Source organism: Herpailurus yagouaroundi, unplaced genomic scaffold (assembly GCF_014898765.1).
Source record: "Herpailurus yagouaroundi ecotype Mexico unplaced genomic scaffold, PumYag 77, whole genome shotgun sequence".
In the NCBI taxonomy this organism is placed as follows: domain Eukaryota; kingdom Metazoa; phylum Chordata; class Mammalia; order Carnivora; family Felidae; genus Herpailurus; species Herpailurus yagouaroundi.
The window spans coordinates 98,775,417-98,791,834 of NW_024412388.1; the positions used below are offsets into that span (position 1 = coordinate 98,775,417).

Here is a 16,418-nt window from a genome sequence, read left to right on the forward strand (position 1 = left end):
TAACTGTAGCCAAATCGTTACTAGAGCCAAAAAGTAGGAACAACTGAGAGGTCTGAACTAGAAGACTGATTACAGGATGGTGCAATCATCACAAAATAACAGTAATTAACTTAGTGATGTGAATGAATACATAGTAACATAGGAAACATTAAATAAAAGATTTTATTAAGTGAGAAAACATAGTACAGAGATGTATACCTAGTATAATCTTGTTTGTGTAAACAAACGAAAGGTATTTAATTTAAATATCACTACAGACATTGATAAACCGCCTGGGCGACTTACATTTGTGTTCTGTCTAGGTAGTGGGATGATGGTGATTTTTTACTTTTTTCTTTTGGCTTGTTTCCATTTTCTACCATGAACAAGTGTTATTTATACCATAAGAAAAATAAAACCTGAATTTAAAGGAAAATGAAATAAAACAAATCTTGATCCTGTCCTCACCTACAGCCTTTAAGGGAGAACCCTCAGAAGCTTCCTTCAATGGGACAAGTCTCTATTTACCCATACTTTTTCTGTAATTAAGCTTGCTTTTTTTTCAAGCCTCAATATATAAGATAAACTAGTCTTATTTAATTCTATTTTTTGCTTTAGTTTTTAGCAAAAAAAAATATATTATTTTGTTTTCTTTTAAAAATTGTTAATATGAGAGGTGCCTGTGTGGCTCGGTTGGTTAAGCATTTGCCTCTTGATTTCGACCTGATTTTGGTCATGATCTCATGGGTTTGTGAGATTGAGCCCCACATTAGGCTCTGTGCTGGCAGCATGGAGCCTGCTTGGGATTCTCTCTCTCCCTCTCTCTGCCCCTCCCCTGCTTGCATGCTCTCTCTCTGCCTCGCTGTCAAGATAAATAAATATTTAAAAACATGCTTGTAAATTGTTAATGTGAATATTTCAGCTACCTTATGGACTACATTAGCTGGAGCCAACCTGGGAACCCAACCATCACTTAGAATATTATTCCAATGGAAAACATCCAGAGTTCCAAATAAGAAATTTACAAACATTTTTAAAAGGGGGAGATCTCTTGAATTTCATTGAGTTAGAGAGATCGGTAACCTGAGTCTGTACAGGAAGGAGATGACAGACACATTACGGGAATCGGCTCTAAACAGATCACTGCCGCCTGCCTTCTTTTGTCCAGCAAGCCCCTCTGTTCTGCTATAGCAGACCTCCCTCCCTGCTGTGAAACCTGCCGGCATCCCCACCCTTTTCCAACCTGCCTTCCATCCCACCCTGCTCGATGCCCTCGGTCACTCATGGCTCAGAGTTACCAAAGCTGCCTATGGGGCTCAGGGTTGCCATGAGTGAACTTTCAGGATCAGCTTAATCTTTTGCTACATTTCCTCAGTGGGAGCAGTTCTGAGCTCATTACAGCTTCTGGTTTGGGAGTATACCTCTTTTGCCAGCAGCAACCATGGGCTGTTTTTGTTACCCTGTTACAGGTATGTAAGTTAGTTTTTACCTAAGTAGTCAGTTTTAGTTTGGCGTAAAACCAAGCCTATGGAATTTTATGGTATTTTTTTCAGCCTCATTTTCCTGTCAGTAATAATTTCCCATACATGCCTAAAAATAAAGAAGTCAAATTTATAGGACTCATCCTTTTCCATGAGACAAACTATTTCCTGCCTCCTGAATGGAACTGAAATTCAGCAATTTGCTTTCAACAAAACCATCTAAACTTCACAGCACACAGCAGTTCTGTTGGAAGTGAGAGGGAGGCATGTTCATAGGATCCATGCCATGGTGATTGTGCTGAATACTGTTTCAAGTATCTTTCCCCCCCCTTAAGCATATATCAATTCCTTTAATTTTCACAATAGTCTTTTAAGGAACTATTGTTACCTCCGTTTTACAGTTGAAGAAACCTAGATACAAAGAGGTTGACTTGCCCAAAGGCTCACAGCTAGTGGTAAATGGTAGCCCAGGTATTCCGGCTGCAGCATGGGGCCTGTGAACCACTGTGTTATAGCTTGCCTCACCATTTAGTTGTACAATGACCATGACTGTACCTAGAGGGTACTGGGTTCTGGACTAGACGTGAGGGTATGACCTAGTGATTCCCCACTTGGTGATAGATGGTTGTAGAAGCAGATTGGTGACATCAAGTGGTATTTAAACTTTTTCTTATGAAATCTTCAAATTAAATCTTGAATGATGGAAAAACAGACAGAAGTGGACTGCTTCAGTTAAAGTAGGGGGACAAAGGAGGAAGGCCTGGGCTCCACCCACTCAGGCTTTCCCGGAAGTCTTTATGGGACTGGAAGGGCTTGGAGAAACATGGTTTGAAAACTACAAAGTGGGTGCGCCCGGGTGGCTCAGGCGGTTGAACTCCCAGGCTCTTGATTTCGGCTCTGGTCATGATCTCACGGTTACTGTTTGTAGGTTCGATCCCCAAGTCAGGCTCTGTGCTGCCATGCACCGAGTCTGCTTCAGATTCTCTGTCTCCCTCTCTCTACTCCTCCCCCCTGCTTGCTCTCTCTCAAAAAATAAACATTAAAAAAAAAAAAAAAGAAAGAAAGAAAAAGAAAACTATAAGTGGATCAGGGGCACCTGGGTGCTCAGTCGGTTAAGCGTCTGACTTCAGCTCAGGTCATGATCTCACGGTTTGTGAGTTCGAGCCCCACATTCGGCTCTCTGCTGTCAGCCCAGAGCACTCTTTGGATCCTCTGTCCCCCCTCTCTCTCTGCCCCTCCCGCACTTACATGCTAGTGCTCTCTCTCAAAAGTAAACATTTAAAAAAAAAAAAAAAGAAAGAAAGAGAAAAGAAAACTTCTAAGTGAATCAAAGAGCAAGGGATCTAAAATCAGGAGACCTGGGCTCAAATGAAGATAAATCCATCCATTTTTAGGGGATTCAGTTTTCTCACCTGTAAAATGGGAGACCATTCCTATGCTACCTTGTTCTTGAGGATTGAATGAGATGAAGTCCGTAAGAGCACCACTTTGAACTCGCAAAGCAATGTATAGTTTCCATTTCTACCGAGACCTGACTTAAAAAGGAGAACCCCAAGTGGCAATGAGGCATGAGACAGTTTCTAGTGCATCTTGGGTATCCCTGAGCATTCTCAGACCAGGAAGGAGTCAGAGAAGTCAGAAAAGCTGGGTAGAGTCTTTGAAACGATCACCAAATTCTAACGAAGAAATTTTGTTTTAGTGATGTCTCCTCAATAGAATAGAAAAGATGAATGGGAAAACAATGCCTATCTGGTTCGCTACTAAACGTCCGGAGCAATGGTGTGCCCAGGCACAATAGCAGGTATTCAGTAAAAACTTGCGAAATGAATTAGGAAGGAAAGTCATAAGGAAAATTGAGTGAGCCAACAAACCAAATATATTTTGTTAGAGCATGTGGCTCTGTGTCACGGTGGGATCCAAATGTGGTTCTCTGAGAGGAAATGTCACACCAGATACAGAATGATGGGATGCCACGGGCACAGACCTTGGTAATTTTAGTTCATATGCTATTCTAGAGTTTCATTTTGGACTTTAATTGTTAAATGTCAGACTCCTCAAATTCACAGGCAAAACAAGCATAAACTTATGAGAGTTCTCGATCTAATTTTGAAGAGGTCTTTAGACTTCATTCCAGTGATTAAAAAAAAAAAAAAAACATCAGGGATATTGGGTCTCAGCTGTAAACGTGGAGAATCAATTTGTACTAAGATGTTTTAAAATAATGCACAAATTTCCTTTTTCAGACTTAAATATTCAGTGTAACTTGCACATCTGTAGTTCTAATAGAAAGGGTCATCGTGCCAGTTTTATCGCGTTCACAGAAGCCATCCTAGATTTCTGTTCCTAACTTGGATAACATTTCAGGCTCCAGTGCCTAAAGGTTCTAGGAGGTTCCAACCACATCCTCCCCCATTAGACAGTTGTGCTGGAAGCCACCTCTATCTTTAGAAACATTTTAGAAACATTTAATATCATTTTAACTCCCAACATTGGGTGAGTGTTAGGTCTCGTTCTCTTTCCACATGCCTGTAAACTGAGGGTACACTGTATTTATACTATTATTAAAATTTTTTAACATTTATTTTTGGGAGACAGAGCGAGACAGAGCACTAGTGGGGGAGGGGCACAGAGGGAGACACAGAATGTGGAGCAGGGCTCCAGGCTCTGAGCTGTCAGCGCAGAGCCCGATGCAGGGCTCGAACCCATGGACTGTGAGATCATGAACCCAGCCAAAGTCAGATGCTTAATGACTGAACCACCCAGGTGCCCCTATTTATACTATTATTTTAAGAAGAGACTAAGTGCATCCTTTTAAATTGAAAAATAACATGCAGGTTAATAATTTCGGTGCAAGTGTGAAGTAAATCATGGATACAAATTCTCCAGGTAAGAATGATCAATTCACCAGGTTTCCTTCAGATTTCATGAATCTGAAACTTTTAATGCTCATTTTGGCACTGAAAAGGGTATTTGTTTCCTGTATTTCATATGTTCCCAGAGGTCTAGTTTTCTTTTCCAGACCCCATTTCATTGCCCAGAGTCAACTTTAAAGCAATACAAAGCATATTCTTCCCACTTGGATACTGGACATTGATCCTAGGCCTCGGGTCATGACAGGAGTTGGATACTCTCTGAAATGTCTTAGTTTTGCAAAGTGATCACTAGCCTCTTGGCCCCTTTACATGTATCTATGGATATAAATAACTCATGTAACTATGTTGTCCTTTTAATAACCTTCAGTATTGCTTGCTCTAAGGCAGAAATCTTAACAGCACGGAGATGCGTGGGAAGTCTCCACATATTTCAAAGAAACAAGCTTCTTACGCTGCTTTTTCACCATTTGTCTCTTTGTAGCTTCATATTACCAAACAGAATTAGCAGCCATCAGCAGAATCCAGAAAACATCCTCTTCTACATTCTTTTCTCAGTTACCACCGGGTCCAATATTAGCAAACAACAAATGATGGTAGGCATAGGGGATCAATTTTAGGTGCAAATGCTTTAGATACACAAAGCCCATAATTTTTTTCACTTATATTTTATATTCTAAAATGTTTATATGTCCTAGTAGTCCTATCTAGAAACATATTTTGCCATTTAAATTTGCTTTTCTCAAATTTAATTCAGCCAAGTATCAATATCCCTCTGCCCCCTTTTGAAGAAAAAGTGAAAGTAAAAATGATGTCTTTGGTAGAATAAGCCAAGATCCTCATAATCACAGTATTTCAGTGTTAGGTGAAAAATTCTAGGTGTGAAGTTTTTGTTTGGGTTTTTTTAGAACTATATCTCCTTAATTAGGGTTGGGAAACCTGAAACATGCTAATTCAACTTTCCTATTTTGCAAATGAACAAACTATGTATGGGCCAGAGTAGCAAAATTATAGTTGGAACCCATGTTCTTTGGCTCCTAGAACTATGTTCTAATGATACCAAGGTTGGTAGATAGACTGTGCAGTAAATGTGAAAACAGGAAAAAAATATTTCCAAAGATAGTTTCAAGCACTTTATATTATTATGTTAGAATTTGACATATAGCTATGGATCATGGCTATGAATCACCCCCAAGGTAAGAGTTTAAAAGCAGGCTTTGACATATTTTACACGGAGATAAAATGAGGAACTCAGATCTTCGAACACTGTCCAAATGTCACATCCAAAAATCTAAAATTAGGGGCGCCTGGGTGGCTCAATTAAGCATCTGACTCTCAATTTTGGTTGAGGTCATGGTCTCACCAGTTCATGAGTTCGAGCCTTAGGGGTCTGGGAGGACAGGGCAGACTGCTTGGTATTCTGTCTCCCTCTCTCTCTGCCCCTCCCGTGCTCTCTCTCTCTCTCTCTCTCTCTCTCTCTCAAAATAAATAAAAATAAAACTTATTTAAAAAAAACAAAAAAAACAAATCTAAAATTAATATTAACTTTCAAGAAAGGCACTTCAGTAGAAAAAAGAATTATGACTAAGCAAAGAACTTCCAGTTTTTATTTTTTAAACATTTAACAAGAAAAACATTCAACCAAATTTTTAAAAATTAGGATGGATTAATTTACAATAAAATAGTCAACTTAAAATATCAGCCCCTTAATTTAGGGCCAAAGAGGCCAATAGTTCTGTTTAAACAACAGAATTGCACAATTGGTATTTTTACCTATATCTGATGGCACAGAAATATAAAAGTCATACAACTTTCACTGAGATCCTCCCTTCCCTCCAGAGTAGAATTCATCCAGTTGCTTCTTAGGTCAGTACTCAGGCCTTTAAAAATCACCAGTTGTATTCTGAAACATATCTACAACTATTCTGATAATGAGAACACGTTTAAAACAATTCCTAACAGGAAACACCTTAAAAATAATTTTGTGGCACATTACACTGCTTAAAGAAACAGCGAAGATGAAAAATAATGTACAAGAATTATAGTCTCTTGCTTACAGAAACCACCTAAATAAAATATTTTCCCTAATTAATTATCCTTGCTTCTTATAATTTATTAGCAGAGATGAATTACAAGAAGCAGAATGCACCATTTTTTGGTTCTTGGTTGTAGCTGCCAGCTTGAGAGTTCATGACTGTAAATGTAAAAGCAAAATATGACCATGCTCACAAATTCTGGAATGGGAAAAAATGAAAATATCTCTTCAAAGTGTTTCTCCATCCTTGCTTTCAAGTCAGACAAAAAATTCACAGCAGTTTAAGGGATGATGAAAGACTAAACATGGGCCTGCTAAAAGACATACTGAGAATAACTTTACCTATTACACTAAAGTGAAAACTGTAAGAAGCATGATATTGTATTACCAAGTAACATTCTAGAGTAAGCTGCTGGAGCAAATACAGCACTTAACAGTTTCATTTACAGACTAGGCATGGTGGCCTTTACACAGAACATTTTATTTTCACACTCTTGGGTGTGCAACCCTTAAAACACAAACACACATAAAGTAGTATGTAATTCATGACAGCTGGCCAGGCACTTAACTTGGGGGAAGAGACTTTTCAGATTCTGAGGTAAACTAGAACTGTTTTCAGCAATTACAAACAAATTCTAAACAACCACACTTTACTTCACACCAACTGAAGTTACTCAGCATTTAACTGTAAGTCTGTCATTCTATCGTGCCAAAATTCACACCTATGTGTAACTTCTTAACAAGCTATTAAAAGAACATTTTCAAGTCTGAATTTTGGCCCCATTTAGATAATTCTGTGCTTAGGACACCCTTGAAAAAACTGTAAGGTACATACATATAAGGGCAAAAATGAGTATCTTTTTCCCTAAATTTGATATTACAAAAAGGGTCATACTGTCAGTCACACAGATGAGAAGAGGAGGAAGAGGTGGAAGACAACGACAGCTGAGGTGACAAGACTCCATCTAGCCTCAAGAAAGTCACACAGCAATGTTCCAAAAGGAGCAGAAACCCAGCAGCGGGAGTTTCTATTTACAGCTGTTGACAGTATGTGAAAGCTCTCAAAGTTAACACTAAGGAACACAACTCTCTGGGCTTGTTCGCTCTGGGCACAGTGCAGGTTCTTGCCCTCTTCTGAATCCATTTAGAGACAGTGTGGAGTCTCCTTAAATGAAAGCTCGTTTGAGAAGATAGAGGACCTCAGTAAGTACACACCAGAGGAGACCAGAACAGGAAGCAGCCATCTGGGAACTAATCTCTCATCAAAAGTTATCTAAGTCTCCTTTTCATTGGAATTACCAGGAAATTATCTGCAAATGCAAACGCCGTACCTCCAAACCCTCATAACTAACAATTAGTTCTACTTCCCACTCCCTTCTCAAACAGCAATTTCTATAGAAAGGCTACTTCTCTTCTGAGCAAACTCCATCAGCTTATTATCTGGTATACACAGACGAATTCATCAACATCTGGTTTTAAACCCTTCAAAGGACATCATGAAGAAAGAAAATTTTGAAAATTTTGATCTGAGGCATCCTCATTCTCAAAATAATGAGAAAAAATATTGGTTTAATTCAGAGTTTCCACATGGCTAAAAATGGTCTACAGATTTTATTTATAAAAATTTCTAAGCTGACCCTCCTCAAGACAGCAGGTTTTTCCAGTCATGGTAAAGGATCTGTGCTAACTGACCTCTTCTTTCCTTGCAGGACTAACAGTGTGCATCTGGCCAAACTACTAGCTGGAGTTTACTGGTGCAATGAGCAAATGTGGAAGAATTTCTCTCTCTGCAATGCTAACCGGCTTGCTCAAGTTTTGAAACTGTGACCCTGGTCTATTAGCACCTTGCTGTACTCAACTGAAATAACCAAGCCGCCATTGCGGTGGGATGGGAAGGGGAATGAGGGCGATTATAATATACATCCTTAAAATATCATAATACGTAGTGAAAATGTGTCCGTTAATACCTCTGAGGCTTGAAAATCATTGATCATAGCTATTAAATAAAACTGCGTTAAACTTACAATTTCGAACACCTGCAAATGTAAAGCTTTAGGATATGACCTAAATTTAAATATGAATGGAAGTTCATTATCAGTAAGCTAGAAGAAACAAATTGCATATATTTTGTAAGTGGTAACCTACTCCCTGCCCCCCCGCCCCGAAGTAGAGATTAGGTAAAAATTAAGTGAAGTTATTCATAATTGTTTCCAGTTTCATCTTTCTCTTGGAAGAGACCCAAATCAGGTCTCTGGAAATCCAACTTCATACACGTAAGACACGGCATCTGCTATTATGTCGGTATATCTTTCCCTCAAAGGGAGACAGATCATAGACGTATCTCAGACATTCATTTTCATGTATAATGGTTTTTGAGACATCTATTCCACCAAAGTTTTATAAAGCAAATCTACAAACCACTTCTAGGAAAAAGGCACTTTGCTGCAAAAGTTAGATTTAATTATGTGGAAGTTGAGAACACTAGGATAGACTCAAAAGTCAGAATTCACTTTTGTTTTTATGAATGCAGAGCAGATGCCAGGTATAGAGTATAGCCAATAACATTACAAACAAACCGAATGGTAAACTTAACTATATACTCAGCAAAACAGTAACTTACGACATTTCTCCAAAAACCAACATAGTTCCAAGTTCAACAGTAAAAAGGAAAAAAAAAAAAAAAAGTCACCAGCAGTTGCTACTTTAGAGCTCAAGACATTGTTTCCTACAGAATTTCATGTCTACAGTTTGGTTCTCTGTTTCAGAGCATGAATTACTTTTCAGATGAAAAACCTGGGAGGTTTGTTTATATGTGCTGGGGGAGAACCAGGGTGGAAAAACAGTGGGGAGTAACAAGAGGTTCATTTCTCTGGTCAGACAACCAAGTGAGGAGGTAGTTATTCGGAGAACTTCTCAAACAGAGAATAATGTACTGATCTACGGAGAGTTGGGGAAATAGCAGGAGCTTCTTTGTGAAACTGAAGATAGCAACAGGAACACTTCTCCTCCAGGGAAGTCAGGACCAGGGTGTCAGTGCAGCTAAAATAAAGACAGAATCTATATAAATGGCACATGGAGATTATGAGAAAAACATGGTTAAGAAATCAACATGAACGATAATACATTCGCTTCCAAGCTTGTCATACCTTGACAGTGGCTCTTTTCTGATGCTAGAACTTTAAAAGTATCTATAAGAAAAGAACACACACCATGTCATTATAATCTAGTTTTGATGTAGTGATTCTTCCAATTCCTAATCAGTGCAAGAATATGGTATGGTAGGCATACATTTCATAATAATGTCTTCTGGTTTCTACTGTTATTGAAAGTGTAATGATGTCTATAAAATACTTAAATGCTTTAAAAGTACTCTCAGAAAGGGTGCCATAAGGAAAATATTTTACAGCTGTGAGCAAGTAGAAACTCTCAAATAGCAACACAGAAAAAATAACAGCAATCTCCTCCAAACTGCCTGGTGCTAAATAATAAAATTTATGATTATGACGCCAAGAGACCGCATGCTCACCTTGTTACATCACCACACACGGTAACCCCATACAACCTTGAGTCCCATCATCACTGCTGTTGAGTTTCTTCATTCGGTACTGACGTATTTCTCTTACCAGTGTGTAAAAGGCATCTTCAACACCCTGTAAAAGAGAATGATAAAGACGGCTTAATAGACACGATCCAAGGTGTGAACTATCTCACTTGTACTTCTTGGGGACACCAAATTTAGCATTTTTATTGAATTACATCAACAGACTGATATATACAAATGGCAAATTTTGAAAAATTATACTCAAGCACAGGAAAATGGGTAACGTGGGACATAGAGAACGACCAGATCTAAAGATTCCATTCACGAGAGCGAAATCCCTAAATACTAGCTGGTGTTGATGGCGGAAGGTCTAATGTTTGTAACTAATTTTAATCAAGGGTCTTCATTTTAGTAATATTTGTGCATATTAACGTGAGGCTAAAATGCCACACCAAAATATTAATCGGTTCATTTGGGGTTTAGACGAAGGATTAAAAAAAATAAAATACAAAAAATTCCGTAACAACAAAGAATGCAGATCATTATCTCTAGTAATCAAATTCTTCTGCCTTAAATGAATGCTTGCCAGGTGTTCAAAGCTCTGCTGTACCTGTCTGGTCTTGGCTGAGGTTTCAATGAATGGAATCCCATAACTCTTGGCCAGTTCGTGGGCTTGTTTTGTGTCGACGGTCCTTGTTGGCAAATCACACTTGTTTCCTACTAGCACCATAGGTACATCATCGGAGTCTTTTACTCGCTTAATCTGTTCCCTAAAAAAAAAAAAAAAAGGAACCTATCATCATTACCTAAGAGTAAGTTTTTAGGAAGAAATGAACAGATGGAAAAAGAATCTAACCAATTTTATCTAGGCCTGTTAGCTTCTAGTATTGATCTAGTATGGAGTTTCACTCCCCCCCCCCCCCCACGGATTATAAAAGACGATGCCTAATGGTCTTTTGGTTTAATTATAAAAAACCATGCACAACAGTGGACTGGTTTAGACTTGATGCAGCAGCCATAAGGCAGCCAAGTACTGGTTCACCTTCTAGTGGAAATGGATGGCTATTCTACCTTGACGCATACCCCTGTTACACTCCCTGATTCTCCAAAGAGCTTGGCTCTGGATTTAATTGGCAACCTGAAATCATACTCTAGATTAAGATCTAAAGTATGAAAAGTAAAGCTTACTGCCTCAAAATAACTTTTTGAAGTTTCCTTGAGTGACAGTGTTTAATGAAAGACAGTCTATCCACTTCTCTAGATGGGTGATGTCCAAACATTTTCTTCAAACGATACTATCGCTGGAAGTCTGAGATATAAAATAGAAAACACCAGAAGTGCTCTTCTTAAAGGGGGACTAAAGGATCTGGGAACTCCCAACTTACAGCACTCCTTTCAGTGACATGTAAGACACACCACACAGCAGTTTGGAAACTACTGCTCTAGCTTCTCTTGACCAATACTGTCCAACAGAACTTTTCATGATGATGGAAATATTCTCTATCTGTGCTGTCCAACTATATCCACTAGTCATATGTAGCTGTTGAACACTTAAGAAGTCAGTTGTTATGTGGTCAAGGAACTGAGCTTTCAATTGTATTTAACTTTAATTGACTGAAATAATCATGTAAGGTTGTAGCTACCATACTGCACAGCACTACTCCAGACTCTACCCTTGGGTACACACACAATCATGCACCTAAAATTCATTACACTGGCTATCTGCAGAACCGACCTTTGGAGTAACGGCAGTAGCCTATTTTAAAGGATAATGTAAGACAACACAGCCTAAGAGGAAAAATGACTTCTAGAAATTCAACATTAGGTACTTGCCAAGTACTGGACATTTTCTTATGCATTGCTATTATTTCCAGACAGCAAATGGAAAGCAGAGCAGGTTTAAGCAGAAAAAACCCCACCGAAGTCAGTTTTGGAATAGTTTGTTTCTGGGGTGTCTGTGTGGCTCAATTGGTTAAGTGTCTTGACTCCTGATTTTGCTCAGGTCATGATCTCACGTTTCTGAGACTAAGCCATGCATTGGGGCTCTGTGCTGGGGGTGGAGCCTGCTTGAGATTCACTTTCTCTCCCTCTGCCCCTCCCCTCCTCCCACTCTCTAGAAGATGAAGAAAGAAAGAAAGAAAGAAAGGGAGGGAGGGAGGGAGGGAGGGAGGGAGGGAGAAAGAAAGAAAGAAAAAGAAAGAAAGAAAGAAAGAAAGAAAGAAAGAAAGAAAGAAAGAAAAAGAAAAAGGGAAGGAGGAAGAGAGAAAGAGAGAGAGGGAGAGACAAAAGAAAGAAAAGGAAAGGAGGAAGGAAGGAAGGAAGGAAGGAAGGAAGGAAGGAAGGAAGGGAAAGAAAGAAAGAAAGAAAGAAAGAAAGAAAGAAAGAAAGAAAGAAAGAAAGAGAAAGAAAGAAACCAATGAACCACTCTCCCTGCTGAGTGACTTTTCTGGACTAGTTTGTTTCCATGAGCAGACATCTTCAATGGATGGAGTATAATATGCCTGTAGGCTGTAGGAAGGACACTCACATTGACCATGTGCTAGGCACTTTTCTGAGCGATTAACATGTTATATTATCTTGTTTAATTTTCCAAACAACTCTTGGTAGGTACTATTACCTCCATATTATAGATAAGGAAACTGCATCACAGCCATTTGGTAGTTTGCCCCGAAGTCCCATGGCTAATGGATGATGGAGCCAAGTTTCAACCTGTTCTATTACTCTGCTCAAAGAACATGGAGCTAAGAAAAAGGAGCCCTGGGTTTTTGGTCCCGCTCTGCTACTAATAACAACCATGACTCTAAAAACCTAACAAAACACCTTCTGAACTCGATATCTGATTCTGTAAAACAAGAATGTTGTGCCAGAATTTTTTACGGTCTGACTGAGCTTTGAAACTTTATGGTTCTATTGAGAAAGACCACCTTTCATCTCTCTTTACTGCCTGTTCATCTCTTCCTACCATTTTCTATCTTCTGTCACATACTGACGACTGCTTCTCAGAGGTGTTTTCATCTCTGAAATTCCTGTGGGATCTCTAACACCACCTGTGGTCCTGAATCATCCCATTAGGAAGCTTCATTTAAGTATTATCACACATTCCAGCCATAGTGCATTATATAAAATATGTCACAATATTAACTTCCAGTTGTAACCCCAGATCCTCAATGTTAAACAACCTAAAACCAACTCTCTTCATAATTAAAGATGCTATCTTTCCTATTGTGGTATCCTCATCCCCTCACAAAGCTTCAGAACACACTTATCAATCATCCTTTCAGAGTAAATAATGCTCCTAGTACCTGTAAAGGTTAATATCTGCAAATGATTTGCTATTGTTGATGGCAAATACACAGAGGAAGCCTTCGCCTGTCCTCATGTATTGGTCTCTCATGGCACTGTACTCTTCTTGACCAGCTGTATCCAGTATGTCCAACAGACAGGTTTCACCGTCTATAACCACCTGTTTTCGGTAAGAATCCTGGGGTGCGAAGGGTGGGAGACGGCAGGGAGAGAGGAAGATTTCATTTTTATTAGAAACCACAGGGTACGCAATGCTATTGCCAAAGTTAGATAAGCTCCTTCCTAAGTTTATTTCCATCTCTCTGTCCCTCAAACTCCTAATATATAATCACAAACAGAACGTACTTAATGTCACCCTAAGAAAAAAGCCTACAGAAAGGAAAATGTGGTCACTCTGTTCTTGGAAAAGATAAAAAAAGTTTGGTAATTCAAAAGACAGCTATACAGCAGTTAGACTAGAGATTTGCATTCAAGGTGTTATTTTACCAAGGTATAAACTGGAATTTTCTTGTTTATTGTACATTTAAATTCTAAACATACTTCCACCAGTTATACCAGGCCTTGGACACAGTATCATTTGTGTTTATAACTAAACACACAAATACTTTCCATTTCAGACAAAATTATAACACCAAAATATTTTTCTCATCATAGTGGATTTTTACCTTTGGAAAATATTCCGGAATCAAATTCCTAAAGGTTCCAAACAAGGTGCAGTAAAACCCTGGATTGCAAGTAACTTGTTCTGTGAGTGTTCTGCAAGACGAGCAAACATTTATACTAAATTTTAACTTTATTAACTAGCAACGTCTTGCAATATGTGATGCCGAATGTCACACGATCACAACTTGGTTAATGGTTCTTGAAATTCGTTTTGATACACAAGTGCTTTGGATCACAAGCATGTTTCTGGAACGAATTAACCTCGCAAACCAAGGTTTTACTGTATATAGTTATAATTCCTTAGAAAGACAGACATGCATAGAATATATACATGGTTTCAATTTGCCTCTAAGGCAAAAATTTTACTTGTATTTTGATACTTACATTTTGGGAATTCAGTTCAAAGAAAACAACCCATCACACCTGGTAAAGATCTAGCTCCAGAAACAAATGCGAGCTGGTTTCCCAGTTCATTGATCAGTGCCTCTCAACTTCATTGTGGGACTATAATATACTTTCAAATTAACATAGACTTCACATTGCCAAAACTTGCCTGAAGTATGAAATATGGCTAAGTGTACGAGTGTTCGAGGAAATGAGCAAAATTAAAATTATAAGGTAGGTTTGAGTCAAACTAACTTAGGTTAATAGAAGTCAGAGAGAAGTGGTTATTTCCTGGCAGTGTGGGGGTTTACTGACTGGAAAGGGACATGGGAGAACTCTCTGGAGTATTGGAAACGGTCTATATTTCTGAGTGGTGATTATGGAAGTATTTAAAATACAAATTTTAAGTCACTAGGCTGTAGATATACTTGTGAATTTTACTGTATGTATGTTACCCTTCAATAACTACAACGCAGCAAAATATTAAAAGGTTCTAACTATTAACACTAAAGCTGTTTAGCTTAAATAAAATTTTGCCGAGGACTTACTAATTTTTAATAATGGCTATGTTAGCTTCCATTAAACACTCACCAGCTGGTGGGGGGAGGGTAGGAAGACCAGGATGTGGATTAAAATAAAAAATCTCTAGTCAGACATTTCTAAATTGAATAAAATTACACAACCTTTTTTAAAGGACCTTAGATGCCATTTATTCAAGCCAATCTAGAACGTGGACTCACAAAAAATTTAAACATACTGATTTTTCTCAACATCCCTGTGTGTGATAGGCAGGACATGTTTATAATAATTTAATAGACGAAGACAATGAGGCTCAGAGAGTTTAAGTGTTTTGTTCAATATAACATAACTAAATAAACTGCCAACAGGGACTGAAAAAAATCTAGGTAGTGACTGAAAATCTCATGTTCTTTCTTACTCCAGCCCAGTCTCAGCTGCTTCAACTTTTAATGAAAATTGCAGACTATCTAGATCTCTGAATCCTTTATCTCCATCCTATTACTCAGTCACTCTTCCCACCGCTGGTTTCTTTTTAATAGAGCTGTCATATAGGAGTTCAACGAGTATGCAACAGTTTATTAAACTGCTAAATTGTCAAGTTTTTAGAAAAACTCTAACAGCTAATAAAAATGAACTCTTCTCCACAAACATGGAAAGCTTTACTGTATTGCTGAACGCAGTACCCAAAATAACTTTTACTTCTGTCTCCTGATTATTCCTTTAGCTAAACAGCAAGCTAAAGGATATGGGTAAGGGTGAGCCAAAAGCCAGAGGTAGGGTCAGCACACTGCCACTGGGCCTCACCTCTATGGTGGGATCATATTCATCTACAAAGTGGTTCTGGATTAGCTGGATTGTCAGTGCGCTTTTCCCAACACCACCTGCTCCAACCACCACCAGTTTGTACTCAGTCATTTCACACCAGCGAGAACCTGTGGGAAAGCAGCAATCAGGGTTAACTGGCGAGTCACATCCACAGTACTTCAAAGCTTTCTATAATCAATAGTAAGTTAAAGCCCGAGTTTGAAATATGTGGGTTCCATACACGTGACCCTCCACTTGGTTCTCAGTGATTTCAGGAGTGCAAAAGCACTGGCAGGTTACTGCGGGCCTCAGAATTCTGGCTAGTCTCCTAGCTACTACCCCCACCCTTCGGTATTTTTCAACAGCCCTTGGGCCCCGCCCTCAGCCTAAGGTAAAGGAAACCCCTCTTCCTACTCCTCCCCCAAGTCTTCTCCGCTCTGGTGGGGCAGCCTCCTGGCCATCCCCTTGTCTTACTCCCCCGCCGGTCTTCAAAGATCTCCCCCGTAACGCTCAAAACGAAGGACCCCCGCCCAAGGGCCTTTGTCTCCAGCCTGCAGATTCCGTTCGATTCCTGGCAACAACGAGTTGCTTCTTTGCGCCAAAGACGAACGCTAAACACAACAGAGCCTTACCTCAAACTTCGCTGCCTCCGCTTCCAACTGATTTAGAACAACTGGGAAAAAGGCTGGAGACCCCGGAACCGCCATGAACAGCCCCCACTAGGGAGCGGCACTTCCGGCCCCGCCCGCTACGTAATCAGTCGGCGCCCGGGGCGTCCGAGTCCCCGCCCCAGCCACGTGGGCCCCCGACCCAGGAGTCACGCGGCGGGCCGCACCCAG

General features: G+C 39.4%; 1 protein-coding gene across 1 annotated transcript; it reads right to left on the minus strand.

Moving 5' to 3' along the window:
• Window positions 1-5,915: 5,915 nt before the first annotated feature.
• NRAS (NRAS proto-oncogene, GTPase) lies at window positions 5,916-16,341 on the minus strand. The gene is made up of 7 exons (XM_040471393.1): window positions 16,212-16,341; window positions 15,580-15,707; window positions 13,209-13,387; window positions 10,517-10,676; window positions 9,892-10,015; window positions 9,512-9,553; window positions 5,916-9,404 (listed from the first exon to the last, which is right to left on the minus strand). The coding sequence occupies exons 2-5, from the start codon at window positions 15,688-15,690 to the stop codon at window positions 9,896-9,898; spliced, it is 570 nt and encodes a 189-aa protein (XP_040327327.1). The 5' UTR covers window positions 15,691-15,707; window positions 16,212-16,341; the 3' UTR covers window positions 5,916-9,404; window positions 9,512-9,553; window positions 9,892-9,895.
• Between the last annotated feature and the right edge of the window lie 77 nt (window positions 16,342-16,418).